Source organism: Alligator mississippiensis, chromosome 3 (assembly GCF_030867095.1).
Source record: "Alligator mississippiensis isolate rAllMis1 chromosome 3, rAllMis1, whole genome shotgun sequence".
Lineage (NCBI taxonomy): Eukaryota > Metazoa > Chordata > Crocodylia > Alligatoridae > Alligator > Alligator mississippiensis.
The window spans coordinates 155769092-155783637 of NC_081826.1; the positions used below are offsets into that span (position 1 = coordinate 155769092).

At 39.2% G+C, this 14546-nt stretch overlaps 1 protein-coding gene across 5 annotated transcripts in view; it reads right to left on the reverse strand.

The window, feature by feature from the left end:
- Positions 1 to 277: 277 nt before the first annotated feature.
- RNF170 (ring finger protein 170) overlaps positions 278 to 14546 on the reverse strand; it is a 38334-nt gene continuing 24065 nt past the window's right edge. For 4 of the 5 annotated variants that reach the window (XM_059724568.1, XM_059724569.1, XM_059724566.1 and 1 more), the window contains 5 exons: positions 13991 to 14066; positions 12376 to 12484; positions 9397 to 9611; positions 6766 to 6870; positions 278 to 4544 (listed from right to left, as the gene is read on the reverse strand). In XM_059724568.1, the coding sequence (XP_059580551.1) occupies positions 4275 to 4544; positions 6766 to 6870; positions 9397 to 9611; positions 12376 to 12484; positions 13991 to 14066 (775 nt within the window). In that variant the 3' untranslated portion in view covers positions 278 to 4274. The remainder of the gene's footprint in view (positions 4545 to 6765; positions 6871 to 9396; positions 9612 to 12375; positions 12485 to 13990; positions 14067 to 14546) is intronic. The other variant, XM_019490668.2, reaches the window with a different exon arrangement.

Genomic DNA, 14546 nt, shown 5'->3' on the forward strand with positions numbered 1-14546 from the left:
TTAGGAGCTTTGGTGCTTGTGTAATGGCTGAACTGCTTGGAGGGAAACGTTTATATCCACTAGGGGGCACCAGGCAAATGTTATCCTTCCATCAGTCCCCTCAATGACATCTTCAAGAGCTGAGTTCTAGGAATCATGTACTAAAGGAACAAGAGCCATAGTGACCATGCTGGGGGACTGTGGCTTTACAAAAAAGCCTCTGTAACCAAATCTGAAGGGAGAAGGCAGAACAGACCCCAGCCCACAAAACCAGTAAAATAAATCAACAAAGGCACCCTTATTTTAACAGTGATTTATTGTCAGTAAAAAGAGCAGGCATCTTAGAGTTCTTAGAGGATCTAATGTTGAATGTAGACCATAGCCCTGAACAGCTGTTATGGGACCTGTAGCTATTTTCTCCCTGCAACATCCAGCAGCCTGCCTCTCACTATAAACTGACATTGATGCTACAGGTCACAACCAGCCCAGAAACAGATCATTCTATATAGCATTTGTAATAAGGGTCATGGTGAGGCCGTAGGATACTGCAGGATATTCCATGGGAGCTAGGAAGTATTGTTATGGTTTCTCCCTTGTTCATGGTCTTATGACACGGTCACAGCTTACAGGGAGGAGGTGACAACCTTTCACAACTTGTAATTTTTTTCTCTTAATCCTTAGGTGCTACTGTTTGAGTTTTTTCAACATGGCTTGAGAATAGGGGAGAAAATCCCAATGAACAACCTGACAGTGCATCATTTTCTAGGGTATGCCAAAGGTGTGTCTGCAGCTTGTATACCCTGGCTAGTTTTAAATGAGTGCTGCTTGCAGTGTGTTCCAGTAGCTAAAAGCTCAGTGAAACTGCTCAGCTTCTCCAAAACGCTTAGCAGCCTATACTGTGCTGCAAGAGCTACACTACACAAAGTGCCACAGCTAGCTGGGGTAGGTCTTCATGACCTGCAGTATTGTCTTGACTGCAGAACAGACCTATCCTTTGGGTGTAAAGGCCACTGCAATCCTTCAAAAAAAACCAAACAAAACCCAAAAGCCTCCAATCTCATGATGGGCTATTGGCAGCTGTTCTGAAAGGACCATTGAACATTGTCCTGTAACTGGAATTGACATTTACTGCTAAGACTTAGATAGACATCCATATTGGTGGTCAGATACCATAGCGATGAATACATAAAAAGGACTCCTGTCTCTACACATACACGTTCAAACAATGGAGACAGGTTCCAGTGAAATAAGGTAGTGATTGGTGAAGAATTTTCTCTAGGACAAAAGAAGATGTCTAGACAAGCATGCAAGTGACAGTGATGAGGAGCAGAGAGAGAGTGGGGGCAAAGTGAAAAAGCAGATTCAGCAGTCAGTATCTTTAACTCTTGTATCAGCTGACATAGTGCAGCACCTGTCTCCTTAAGCCGCTATTGCTGGTGACTTAGTTGCACTATATTATTAGTTTCATAGTATGTGGTGGGTGCAGAATACCAAAGAGCCCAGGGTCCACAGGATGGATGAGTGGTCCTGATTCAGCTAGTATTAATGCTCATACGCTTTGCTGAACTGAAGACTATATTATTCCTATCGGTACCCAATGGTGTACTGAGTGCCTCCTGATCAGAAAGATGAGATGACCCACTGCTGCCAAGAAAGGAAAGGGCGGAGGAGGAAACAGAATAACATCAGCCAGATTAAGGCAGTTACTCAGTGATGGCTTGTGCTCAAGTGCAGAAAGCGTTGCTTTGGGAACAGCCTCCTTAGTTGACTAATTTTGCATAGGTATTGTGACAGAAGAGGGTGGAAGAAGGGACATGACAGAGTCAGTGAGAGGCTTGCAGATCAGCTAAGGAAGGGCATTCTGAGAGTAAAGAGGGGCATGGACAAAAGCATAAAAAACAAGGTATCAAGTCTAAGAGAGGGCTCCACTGGTTATAACCAGTAGTCTATGCTGTGCTCTAAGCAAGTTAAGGGGAGGGTCAAACACCATAAGACAAAGGAGGCTAAGTTTCCCTGCCCTTCAGCCACTGCTTGGATTTGCCACTAGACAGACCTCTTTAAAGAGAGACATTTCCACAGCAGCACTGCACAGACCTACACCCCCAACACTCCAGAATACCACCTTGCTGTGACACCTTAGTGCATATGCAAGGAAGTTTTGTGTTCCCCAGCTTTAAGTAGGATTCAAAGAACAATAGCATACTGATATCTAATTGAGGTAGCCAATACGTTTTCACTGTATATTGGTTGATGACAAAAATGAAGGGAAAAGCTGAAGTAAGGAGTTAAAGAACAACAGAAAGTAGCCAAAGCTAGAGAATTCACTTAATGAAAAGTCCTGTTTTGTTTTAAAATTCTATTTTCAATCTCCTCCACTTTCTCTTCCCCCCCCCCCCCCAATCTCAAATATAGGACAGGTATGAAGAAAAGTTCAATGATCCAGGTTAACAACAACATAGCTCTGGATATTCAACAGTAAATTTTCAAAAAGACTTTATACTTGTAAAAGTAAAATCAGTGCATGCACTTCTTAAGCACCAGTGCAAAAGTGACAGAATCAGCAGCATGCTGTATCTAAAAGATATGTGAATTTTACCATCCTCATCCATGTAGGAGTACTAAAGTGTATGTTTGTGCGCACAAGAAATGGTAACCGTACTAAAATCCCTTTAAAAAGCATGTCCCAGCTCATGTCATGTAAATGGGCAGAGGGTCAGCTATTTCTATTATTTTTCTTTTCAAGTATTCAGGAAGTTAGAATATTTGCTTTTGGCTTTAAAAATAGTTATCGTTCTTTTATCTAAAAAGTACTTAACACCAACAGAATAGCTTGTGACATTGTTAATTCTTTAGTGGAAGTTATTTTATTTTCAACTCTATAGCTTATGATATCTGAGAGTAAAACTCTTACCAAAAAAATCCTACTGTTTTGACATTTCCAGCAGATTTCTATGGCCCCAGGTAACTGGACTGTTTTTCAAGTTGTGTGTTTAAATTTGTCAAATAATATTGTGTTTCATCTTAATATTCTCATCCCCATAGCATCCCTAATTCAGGGAAACTTTTGAGCAAAAACAGAATCCAGTGTCTAAGGGCACCTATACACGTACCCGATGCCTGCTCTGACGTTCGTGCATCGGAGTGGACTCGATTAATCGACTCTGCTCAATCTAATTAAAATGCTCCAGTAGCCTCTGTGTCGCATGTATTTAGCATCCGCACGTTTCAAAATGGTGGCGGGGGCACTTTAACTAAAGCTCGTACAACAGGTTTTAGGTAAAGCACCCCCACCGCCATTTTGATGCATGGGACACTGAATATGAGACACTGCAGATATTTTAATTAGAGCAGCTCCTGAGAACTGCTCCAGTTAACCCCACCCCAGAGCACGTGTAAAGGCACCGTAAGTGTTTTTGGACTGGTCAGCTACTCAGATGTAGTTGCATTGCTGTAAACTCTCAGTTTAGATAAACTGAGCCAATATAAAGGAGAATTTACAATAGTGTGATGTACCTCACATTCAAATAAATACCCTTGAAGTAGACAAGACCTAAGTGAAAAATGTGCTTCTTTCAAACCACAGTATTATCTAACTGGAATGCATAACAGTCATGATTACTCCTTTATTTTACTTTAATGGAAAGCATTTATTCCAGAACAGAAATGTAAAATTGTAAGAACTGCTTGTGATTGTACACAGCAGTTAAGCAATACTGATTTGTTCCTAATATTTGTTTAATAGGAATACTGAACAGCAGAAAAATTCACTGTAATGCTGCTATCTTTAGGTTTCTTTTTGCAGAGAGAGATGCCAAACTGTTTTTCTTTAAAAAGTGTTTTACCCACCACAGTGAGACATGAAGCAATTTGCTAACCTGAACACTGTGTCCTAATACATCAAGTTAATCCAAATACTTTGTTTTCTTAACAGTCATGCCACCGCTTTGCTAGAACTTTCTTTTCACAAAGCATAGATCTGAAGATGTGTTTTATACCTGTGTATGCTCTTGCATTACATACAATTGCTCATCAAGTGCAAGAAGATGTAGGTAATGTATTATATCATATAGCTCACCTCATCATTGTCTAAGAGTATGTAATACACAAACTAAAGATTCCAGGCAACCATTGCTAAGTTTTAACCCTTTACATTTGCATAAGCAGACTGAGTAAAAGTGATGTAACTGTAAAAAAAAATAAAATGTATATAGGTGCTTTATTATCATACTTGTGCCATGGTTCCCTTTGTCCAACATTTCATGCAAGCTTCAGCATCCTGGCCATTTCCATTCCTTTCACCTGTTCAGTCGCTGTGTCACCACTTCCCGATACATGATGGAGATGTATATCAGCAGCAGAAAGATGACAAAGAAATCATCCAAAAACCCCAGAATTCCAAATAGGGCTTCAGGTAGAAAATCCAGAGGTGAAGCCAGATACAGCAAAGCTCCTAGCAGACAGAGGAATATTCTGATACGAAACATCCAGAAGAGGCCTCCAACAGAAAACATCTCTCTGAAAGCATGACGCAGTAAGGTGGGCAAATCCATAATTCTTTCCATAATCTATGAACAAACAAAATGAAAGAAAATTGATACTTTGCTTTTGTAGCATGGTGCAGTACATGAAAGCAGACACCTTCTAAAAGGGACTTCCTTAGCATGAAATTGATACCCCCTGCATATACCAACTTTGGAATCCATCAAGTCACATTACTGAACATCCTGGACCAGCCCTTGTGGTACTTGAAACTTCACCATAATTAATTTGGGAAGCACATCCCAGATATTTTGGAGGCATTTAAGGGGTACCTCCTGGTTTTCTGGGTGAATACTCTGATGTTCATTTGTGTGAAAGCAAATGCAAAAGCCACAACTGCATTAAAGTAGCTCTTAATTTATAAAGGGAAAAAAAGGTAACTTTAGGATTCAGCTGGTGGCCATTGTAACCAGAGAAACCATTCTGGAACTATTTTTTACTGAAAATAAATTACTGGCTGAGAACATGAGAACAGAATACGAGTTTCAAAGCAAAGACTACAAGCTATATTAGCTCAGTATAGTAAAGAAAAAGACTTGAAATCATCAGACTGTAGTAGTATCTATTAAAATGGTAAATAAACAATAACTAGCACAGGAAAACAAAATGTTGAGAACTTTCGAAACTTAGCAAGTGGGTTGCAAGTGAAGAAAATATGAAAAAAAAAGGTCAGTATGGAAAACATCTGGGGATTTCTTGGTGACCTGATAGTCAAGAAGCAATGGATTACAATTTCTCTAAAAAGAGAACTACACTATAAAGCAGTGGCCACTATGGGTTTTCAAGGGACTTGTCACGCTTGAAGATTAGAAAACAAACTCACTGGGATTCCATTCTTTTTATCTTTTATTCCATGGTTCCATCCATACTAGTTAGCCATTGTTCAGTGGAAGCTGAACCTTTTTCTGAGCCTTGCTTTGAATAATGGCTCCTTTCCCAGTACAGGTGGAGCCACAAAACAGAAGTTAAAGGAGATATTGCCTAAGTCTACAAAAGCTTCTAAGACTACCCTTAGAATGGAGGGCTAGTCCTGTGGTTATAGCAACAGACTTTGTTCAATTTAAGGTCCAAAAGCTGACCCTACCTCAGACTTCCCACACGATCATGGACAACTCGTGGGCCTTTTCCAAAGCCCACTGAAGTAAATGGGAGTCCTATAAGTAACTTTTATGGGTTTTAGATTAGGCTTTGAATTTCTGTGCCCCTTGCCACCCCCACCCCCATAAACTAAGGATAATTCTCTCTCCCCCACTCCATTCTATTTGGATTATAAACTCTTCTGAGCAGTGTCTCTTACTAAAGCTCCAGTTCTACAATTACATGCATAGACAGAATCCATTGAAATCACTAGAATCCACTGAAATCACTAGGATTTGTCTGTACACATCCAAACTGTAGAAACAGTATCTGTATATGAACAGTGCTTAGCAAAATGGGGCCCCATTGTGCTACACTCACACATGTAAACTAAGATAGGGTATAATTTTGCTGTTGCCAAATTAAGAGGATCAGCAGTGGTGGGATTTGTCAGCCACAACTGGATCTGCTTCATTGGGCAGGGGCCCGATCTTGCAGGACAATGGGAAACATGTTCCCTGCTTACAAAGACACACCAGAGATTGTCCAGAATATATTTCTGCAGGCAGAAACAATACAGCTTTCCCTGCTTATGCAAACATGCCCCAGAGTTTGCCTGGGGTGCATCTTTGTAACTGGGAAAAGCTGGGCAGGCACACTTCTGGGGCCTGAGGTACCTGATCCTCCACAGGAATTCCCAGGGCCCACAGGATCAGGTTCTTCAAGCAGCAGCTGTGACAGGATTAAAGCTTGGGCTTTGGAGCTGCAGGACAGGGTGAGTAATGCTGAGAACTAGACCCTGCCACTCCAAAAAAGGCAGCAGAGCCCCTGGCAGCCATTCCAGCATCCCCAATGCCTCAAATCTGAGAATCAGTTTCTTTGTTTAAAACATGCAATCCAATTTTGGTTGGCTAGTTGTTGTTGTTTTGGGGGGGGGGGAGCAGAGGGGGGAAGAGAACCACAGGTGCATGTGGTATGTGAGTAAATATGTAAGTAATTACAACAGAAATACAAGGTTATATTCTTTAAGTGCAAGTCATAAAGAGATATATATCAAGTATTTACTAAGAAAAACTTGCGCAGCATGAACACACACAAGAAAATCACATTTTGTAAACCAGTGTTAATCTCCCTCTTTCTGGTTCACTGACTTATCCCTGCTGTACTTACAGATCTCGGCTGCCCTGAGAATCTCCGGTTGTAATCACTAACATCTTGAAGCACCTGGGCTGCATCTGGTTGATCCTCACCAAAGAGTGGCAAAAATAATGTCACCTGTACATATTACATTGGTTAATAAATGAAATGCAATAGTGAGGAAATGCAAAATCTCACAATAAGTATAATTATAGTATAACAAACTTGTTTCAATTTTAGAGGTGTTGTCTTATTTCTACACATTATCCTAAAAACAATTAGTTTCCAATACCCAGAATTTACTTACTTAGGCTGAGTATACAAGTTTGAATGATCTGGGAGACTTCTCCATGTGTGTGTTTTCCTGGTAGAAAAACATACCTGGAACCCCCTGAACAGACAGACATTCAAATGCTAAGCCTCTGAAGAGCAAGGAGCTTACAGTGCTGATGCTGCGCAGCCAGGGGCTCCCTGTAGACACAGCTCAGCATGCTCTGTAGGCACTCAGTTTGCTCAGAGACAGATGGCAGCAGTGCATAGGGCAGCCCTGACTGGATGACACAGACTGCTCAGCTTCTGTCTCCCTGCAGCACAGTTTGGGGATTTAGAAGGGGCCTGTTCCACATCTTGCTCAGTTGGAGCAGTAGAGTCCAACCTAAGTGCACACAGTCTCCCAGGACAGGGGGGCAGAAGCAAACTCCCTTAGGATGCTGGAGGACAATGCTGTGGCTTCTCTCAGAAGGGAATGTGTACAGGTATTCACTCTCTCAGGAGAAACTCTCCTTGGAGTAATTTAAACCAGGCTATTCCTAGGTTATTTTTCTCCTGAAGCAGCCATTTTTGCTCTGGGAGAAAAATCCTGTGTCTGTACACTTGAGGTTTCTCCTGAGGAGAGCAGTGACTCTCCCAGGCAAAACTGGATGTCTGTACATGGCCTTAGTCAAGTACAGCTGTTAAGTCTTAAAGAATTAGCAGTTTAAGATATTTCTAAAAGGATATAATAAGCTATTTTAAAGAATATTTGCTAAGGATAAACAATGTACAAGCACAGCAGCTTTGCAACAGGATCAAGGGGGAAATTTTCAAAAAAGCCCGTGACTTAGGAATTGAAGTTCCATTTTCAAAAGTAACTTCAGTACCTAGAACCAGTCATTTTCCTCTTATGAAAATGTTATGCCAAATTAAACAAATACTTCCACTCTCTTAATGATGACTCTGCTTTGCAGCCTAAGGCAACACAACCTGAACACAACCTATGTGGATTTATAACACCATGGTTAACTCCAGGAACTGTGTTCCTCCTAAGTGTGCCAGCCTAAAGATAGTCAGCCAAAACATTGTGATAGTGTAGATTACTGCATCTCCCTGACAGCTAAATCCTGGAGTCCATTAAGAGTCTCCTTAACTGGAAAGCTGGTAGTTGTAATGGGAAGTCTGAAGGTAGAGGGATTAATCTGGAGAAAAATGGGAGAGGACTCAAGAAAAAAAAGATTTTTTCAATGTTCTTGCCAAAGTAAAGAAGGGAGTATATTCTTAAATATATATATATATATTTGGAGGTTAATTCTGATGCAAATATTTAATATTGCAGAACATAGAGTGTGTCATGTACACATATTCCTGAATACTTTAGGTATTTATATAGAAACAATTGTAATATATATACTTGTATGTCATGGAACTATTTATGTAAAAAACTGAAGACCTTTATGATAAATAGAGTGCAGTATGTTACTCTGCAATTTATTATACATCTTTGGAAATCTCACTTGTATTCTGCCACTAATAATCCATTACAGTCACTTACCTCTATGTCTGAGCCCCCAACCTGTATAATGGGGATATAACAACTTCCCTGTCTAACACATGAGGGGGATAAATGAATTAATATTTGAGACACACTCCAACGATAACATGATTTAAATGCCATAAGGAAAAACAATAAACTGGCTACTAATGCACCTTGGTTTTACAAGCAAAGAAATACAATAAATATTCCAAATAGTACTTTTAAATATCTCTACAATATTTCCAATTATTTTTGTAAATCATATGACCAAAGCCAATATATGAAGGGTTGCATGGTAAAGATTTTACTGTCACTGTTTAGGATGAATGGCATAAGTTGCTTGTCTCTTGCATATAAATGTTAAGATAATCAAAAATTGTTACCAAGCTACCATGCTGTTCTTATGAACATAAAGCAACACAAAGCCCTCAAGACTGAAACCAGTATACATACTTACTAGCTTTAATTGCACAGTATGCGCAACTTTGTTTAACAATGAAAAAGATTAGCTTAAAAAACAGGAGAATTAAAAAAAAAAAAATCTTAGATTTTTGTGTGTTTTGTTTTAAATTTTCTTTTATTTTTTAAGTCTTCAGTGCAGGCTTTTCCCTTCAAAAGCATGTAAGATTATTTGGGGTTCAAAATTTAATACGAAATGCACATGCAGACATAAAGAACTCCCTACTTATTGATCAGAGAGGCACTCTGCTATCCCTGTCCCACCTCTTGGCACATGAGGAACACTGATATTCTGCTTTTTCCCATTATGCCCCCACCATCATTATGTCGTCTTTTCCCCTTTATTCCTCAATATCCCACTCAGACTCTTGCCCACTCCATACACTCTACCTGTAGTCTGTCCCTCACTTGCCTACCTTCAACTCAGCTCCATATGTCTTTTCTTCCTCCCATTCAATATCCTGCCTCTGTCCCTTTGCATATGAATGTATGTTTGCAGGATCAGGGCCTATCACTGGAGTTAGAATTATTGGATTTTTTATTACAGAAAGCATTACCGTTTGTCTGCAGATTGGGCAGCGAATAGCACCCAGCCATGAGCCATACCTCCAGTAAGCAATAATGCAGGCACCTAATGGAGGTAAATATCAAATGACACAGTAGTAGACACTTCTGATTTAAAACAATTATTTTCATAAATAAATAAGGAATCAGGTTTTAAGAAAGAGAGCAACATTATAACCTCTACATACTAGTTTCAGGTATCACATGTTTTTATAATTGGTGGCTTTTATACAATATTCACTGCAGATACTTAAACCAAATTCATTCAAATTTTGGAAGCAATTAATTGTGTAAATCCTGGTGGATTATCTACATTAATTCTTTCATATCTTTATTAACTATTTAAGAAAAGAAAAAAGCTTCTGCATCATTAATTGGAAAATAAATAATTGAAAAGCTTTCATCATGGTGAAATTTAGCAGGAGTATCTTACGAGTCTTCTTTAGGTTGAGAGAGAATTCAGCTTGTAAAAAAACTATGGTCTTGTTCTTTAAACGTGTGCAGTTTGTGACATATGGAAATAAAAAAAAACATGAAAACATGTGTGACATGGAAAACAGCTAATTCAGTTTTTGACTAGGTTAAAAAACTTCAAGAATAGTGTCTAATTTATTTCCAACTGAATTAAATTGTACATTCAAATCTGGTGGCACACAAACAATATTCCAACCAATTGTAGGAATTGCTGGCCTATTACCTCATTCTTCTTGGTGCTATTTAGGAACTTATTTCTTTTAATAGTGAAGAAAATGTTTTCAGTGGATTTTCTTTTGGTTAACGCAGTGGCTCTCAACCTTGTTAGACTCAACACACCCCTCACCAAGTCTTAGTTTTTATTCATTTTTTGACTACGGAAAAAATTCTAGAGCAGTTTTTCTGTTGCAGAGAACTCAGAAAGAACAGAACAAGTCAGAACTTTTTTAATACTATAGATTCCTATATGAAATTTCTGGATTTATCTTGTGAATCATGTTTGCATGCCTAAGTGCTAACTTTGTGTGACAGCCTTGAGAGGATCTCAAGCCACCCTATGTTGATGCGGTATCCTGCTTGAGAACCACTGGATTAAGGTGGGAAAATCAGGATACATAATTCTTGATTTCCATAACATAACACTACCATTAAGCCTTTCACTTTTAGAACTCACCATAATCCCTTTCTAGAGGGATTCCAGTAAATTAAGGTAAACAAAAAGCATTTATACCTGGCTCTACTTTCCAAGATTCTCAATTTTCAAATATTTTCTAAAAATGGATCATCTGAATTAACTTTGGGAGATATATATAAGAAGCAAGTCAGGATACTACTATATATATATATATATATATATATATATATATATATATATATATATATATATATAGTGGTATAATGGTAGAATGTTCCTCTCATATATATACACAGTGGTAGTATCCTGACTCACTTTTTTTCTCCTGTTGCTCTCTCCATTCTACCTGTATAAATAAACAAGATCCCTGACACATGAGGAGCAAGTCTGCAAAGTGCTAAGTAAGTCAAAGTGCAAATGTAAATGAAGGTCTAAAGCTATACAGTAGACTGGTAGCTGTTTCTCTTTTCTCTGGGTAGTTCTGATAAAACAGTACCTGGAATACCACCTTTTCTCTTTTGCTGCAGAAAGTAAGTGGCAGACAATGGCTTGAAGTTGCACCCAAAGCAGGTTTAAATTGGATAGCAGGAAAACTTCTTCACTCTTAGAACAGTAAGGCAAATGGGGAGGTTGTGGAATTTTCATCATTGGAGATACTCAAGAAAAAGCTGGATAAACATTGGTCAGGGATGATCTTGGCATAGCTATGCCTATGTTCTAGTCTGGGTCTTTTTCCATGCTTCTGGGCTTTGCTGTTTGCCACATGGGGCCAGGAAATTTGTTTCCCCCCTCCTGCTCCTAGATGTCTCAAGGGTTTTTTTCCCCCCCACCTTCTTCAGAAGCACTAGGTGTTGGCTGCATTCAAGGCTGGGATTTTGAATATGGTGTGCCAATGCTCCCACTGAGACTTAAATGTGGAGACTCTTAACTACAGGGTCTTGCCCCTCTGCTCAGGGTCAGACTGATCACTAGATTTTGGATAAGGAAGGAATTTTACCCCATGGTCAGATTTGTATGGACTGTGGGGGTTTCTGCCTTCCTCTGTAGCAGGGGGCATGGTTCACTTCCTTGGATCTTTCAAATGTATTCTAACAACCTTTGCCACAGCAGAACATTGGCTGCCGTGGTCCCCCTGCTTTACCTGCAACAGGTTAGGGAGTTAACCCTGACACAACAAGGACTGTGTAAGTTTTGCTAATAAGTTAGACAGTGGATTTGTATAGGATAGTTTGGATAGATGATCCTGCCTCATGCAGGGGGCTGGACTAATGACCTCTGGAGGTCCCTTCCAGCCCTACTTTTTTATGATTCTGTATCTGAAATATAGGCAAGTAATTGCACATCATAAGACAGACTTTTGAGAAAAGCAATAAAAATGACTAAATGGTCCTGGAGAAGCAGAATGGAGCTGTCTAAAATTAAATTACATGTTGCATCTACACCAAGAAAGGAACTGATTTTAGCTTGGCCTCTGCTAGCAGGGGTTAGCTAAGCCCAGCCTGAACTATACTACTTCTCCTAGTTAAACAAAGCCTTAGATTCATGGAATACAGTATTTACTTAAGGATCTCTCAGTTGAGAGGAACAGAAAGACTCCTCCCAGAGTCATGAATTACTCCAAAATCATTGGGGCCATTGGAATGTAAATACTACATCCTCAGGAGGAGGAGGAGAGGAACAGTTTAAATGTTAACTAACTTCTCTGGTGATGATTTTTACTTACCACAGAAAAGATGCCCACAGTTTGTTTCAATGGGAAAAGTAGCTTGCTGTAAACAGACTGGACAGGACATGTCAGTGTAGAAATGATGTCTATCACCAGCAGATTCATCCTGTTGAGATAAAAATAAAAAACAATTTGTTTCAAGGGATTAAACTTCAATTTAGAATAGTACTTGAGTTAAAAAATAGAATACTTTCTTCACTTGCTCTAAGCCAAACAAAATGCCTCCAACACTAAACATAAGAGCAAGAATAGAAAAAATAGTTGAATAGGACAGTTCCTATGACATGCAAATCCTCCACCCCTTTTATACAGGATATACTTCAGGCTCCCTGAGGATAATGAAAGTAGAACTTTCTACTCCTACATTTAAGAAACAGTCCTATTTGTTTAAATAAACTAAACCCTAAGTGACAAACTCAGTATCTGACTATAGCTTTGCCTATGCTAAAAGTAGTGGTGCTGCACTGCCATAAGTTATAATTATCAATTTTTGCTCCAAGGCTTAATATGCACATAAGCTCATGTGTGTCCTGGTAAGAAGCCCAGATGTCAGATAATTTCCTATGAACTTTAACAGTTCCATCATGTTGATGGTGTCATGGCTGATCTTTATATTTCTTCTACAGGGTTGCCAATAAAGAGCGCCTATAGATCTAGATACATGGTTATGACTGCCAAACACTTCATGGTTACTCAGAGCTCATGCTCCAGTCCAAAAGACAAGGGAAAGTGCTAATTTCTTATTACCAAGGTCCTGCATTCTTTCTGTAACACCACCATAATTCTGCAGCAACATTCATTTACATTACTGCCACTCTGAAAATCGTAAAAAAATAAGGTTGGAAGGGAACTAAGGAGGTCATCTAGTCCAACTCTGTGCTCAAAGGAGGACTACCCCCAAGTATATCATCTTAGCCAAGGATTTGTCTAGCTGAGACTTAAAAACTGCCAAGGATGGAGATTCCGCAGCCTCTCTTGGTAATCTGTTCCAATGCTTTACTAGAATCTTCCCTCTCTCTCTCCTTGTCCTGCTTATATCCATACAGGCCAGGGAAGGATACAATGTATACAGCTGCCCTGAGTGGCTCCCCCTAAGCTCTCTATGACTTGGCTGCTGTGTTGTTATCCAAGAAGTTCAGCTAGACAGTCAAAACATCTGCCCTCTTTCCTATGGCTGCAAACTGAACTCCAGATTTGACTCTCCTTCCCGTGTACTACCAGACGCACAGAATACAGCAAAGTGTGTGCATTACCATGTAATTAACACCCTCTTGTGGAGAAAACTGGAACTTCCCCTGTACTGCTTTAAGAAATTCTGAAAAACTGTTAGAGCATCCCAAAAATTCTGGGTTAATTTGAAAAGGATCTGCCTAATTTTCTAGGAGCTAAAACTGAAAAGAATAATCATCATATCAATGGAAGAGATTTTAATCACACTGCAAGCTTGATGAAGTAAATGATAAGGTTCTAGCACAGTTTATGTACAAAAAAAAGTGTGCGCGTCACTCAAAAATGACTCGTTTCAGAAATATTTCAAGCCTCAGCAGTAAAGGAGAAACATTATACAAGACATTATTAGGAGGATGAATGTTTTCAGCATTTAGCATGGCACCTGTTCTGTTTGAAGCTGCTGCCGGAGTGCTCGCACTAGTTCCTGGTTTTCCGGGTGAATGTTCTGATGTTCATTTCTATGAAAGGAAATGCAAAAAGCAAAAGAACAATGACTGGCAGCACACACTGAAAACTATGCAATTGATTAAACAAAACCAAACCTGAAGCTAGTGGGGAGGGGAGGGAAGAGGCGAAAGGGGGAGGGAATCATTCACTCTTAACATGAAGGATTTTAAGGAAGTTTGTATATAATTAAGAAAACTGCATAATCAAGGTGTTTCATAATATTTCAAATTGTGACCTTTCATCAAACAAGACAACTCTGCTATGACTAATCATCACAACTGTTTCACCAGAAAATTCAAGTTTTAGTAAATCAAAATAAAATTGTTATCCTGGAAAAACCAAACCAAACCATGTTGATTGTAAGTTTCTATATCCATCATTAAGAGTCTTCCATTTCCAAAGTAAATTTTTCCTCTACTATTAATTCCTTTGTTACTGGAAGCAATCCTGTTCCTTATTTTTTTCCTTTGCTGTACATACATGTCCTATTA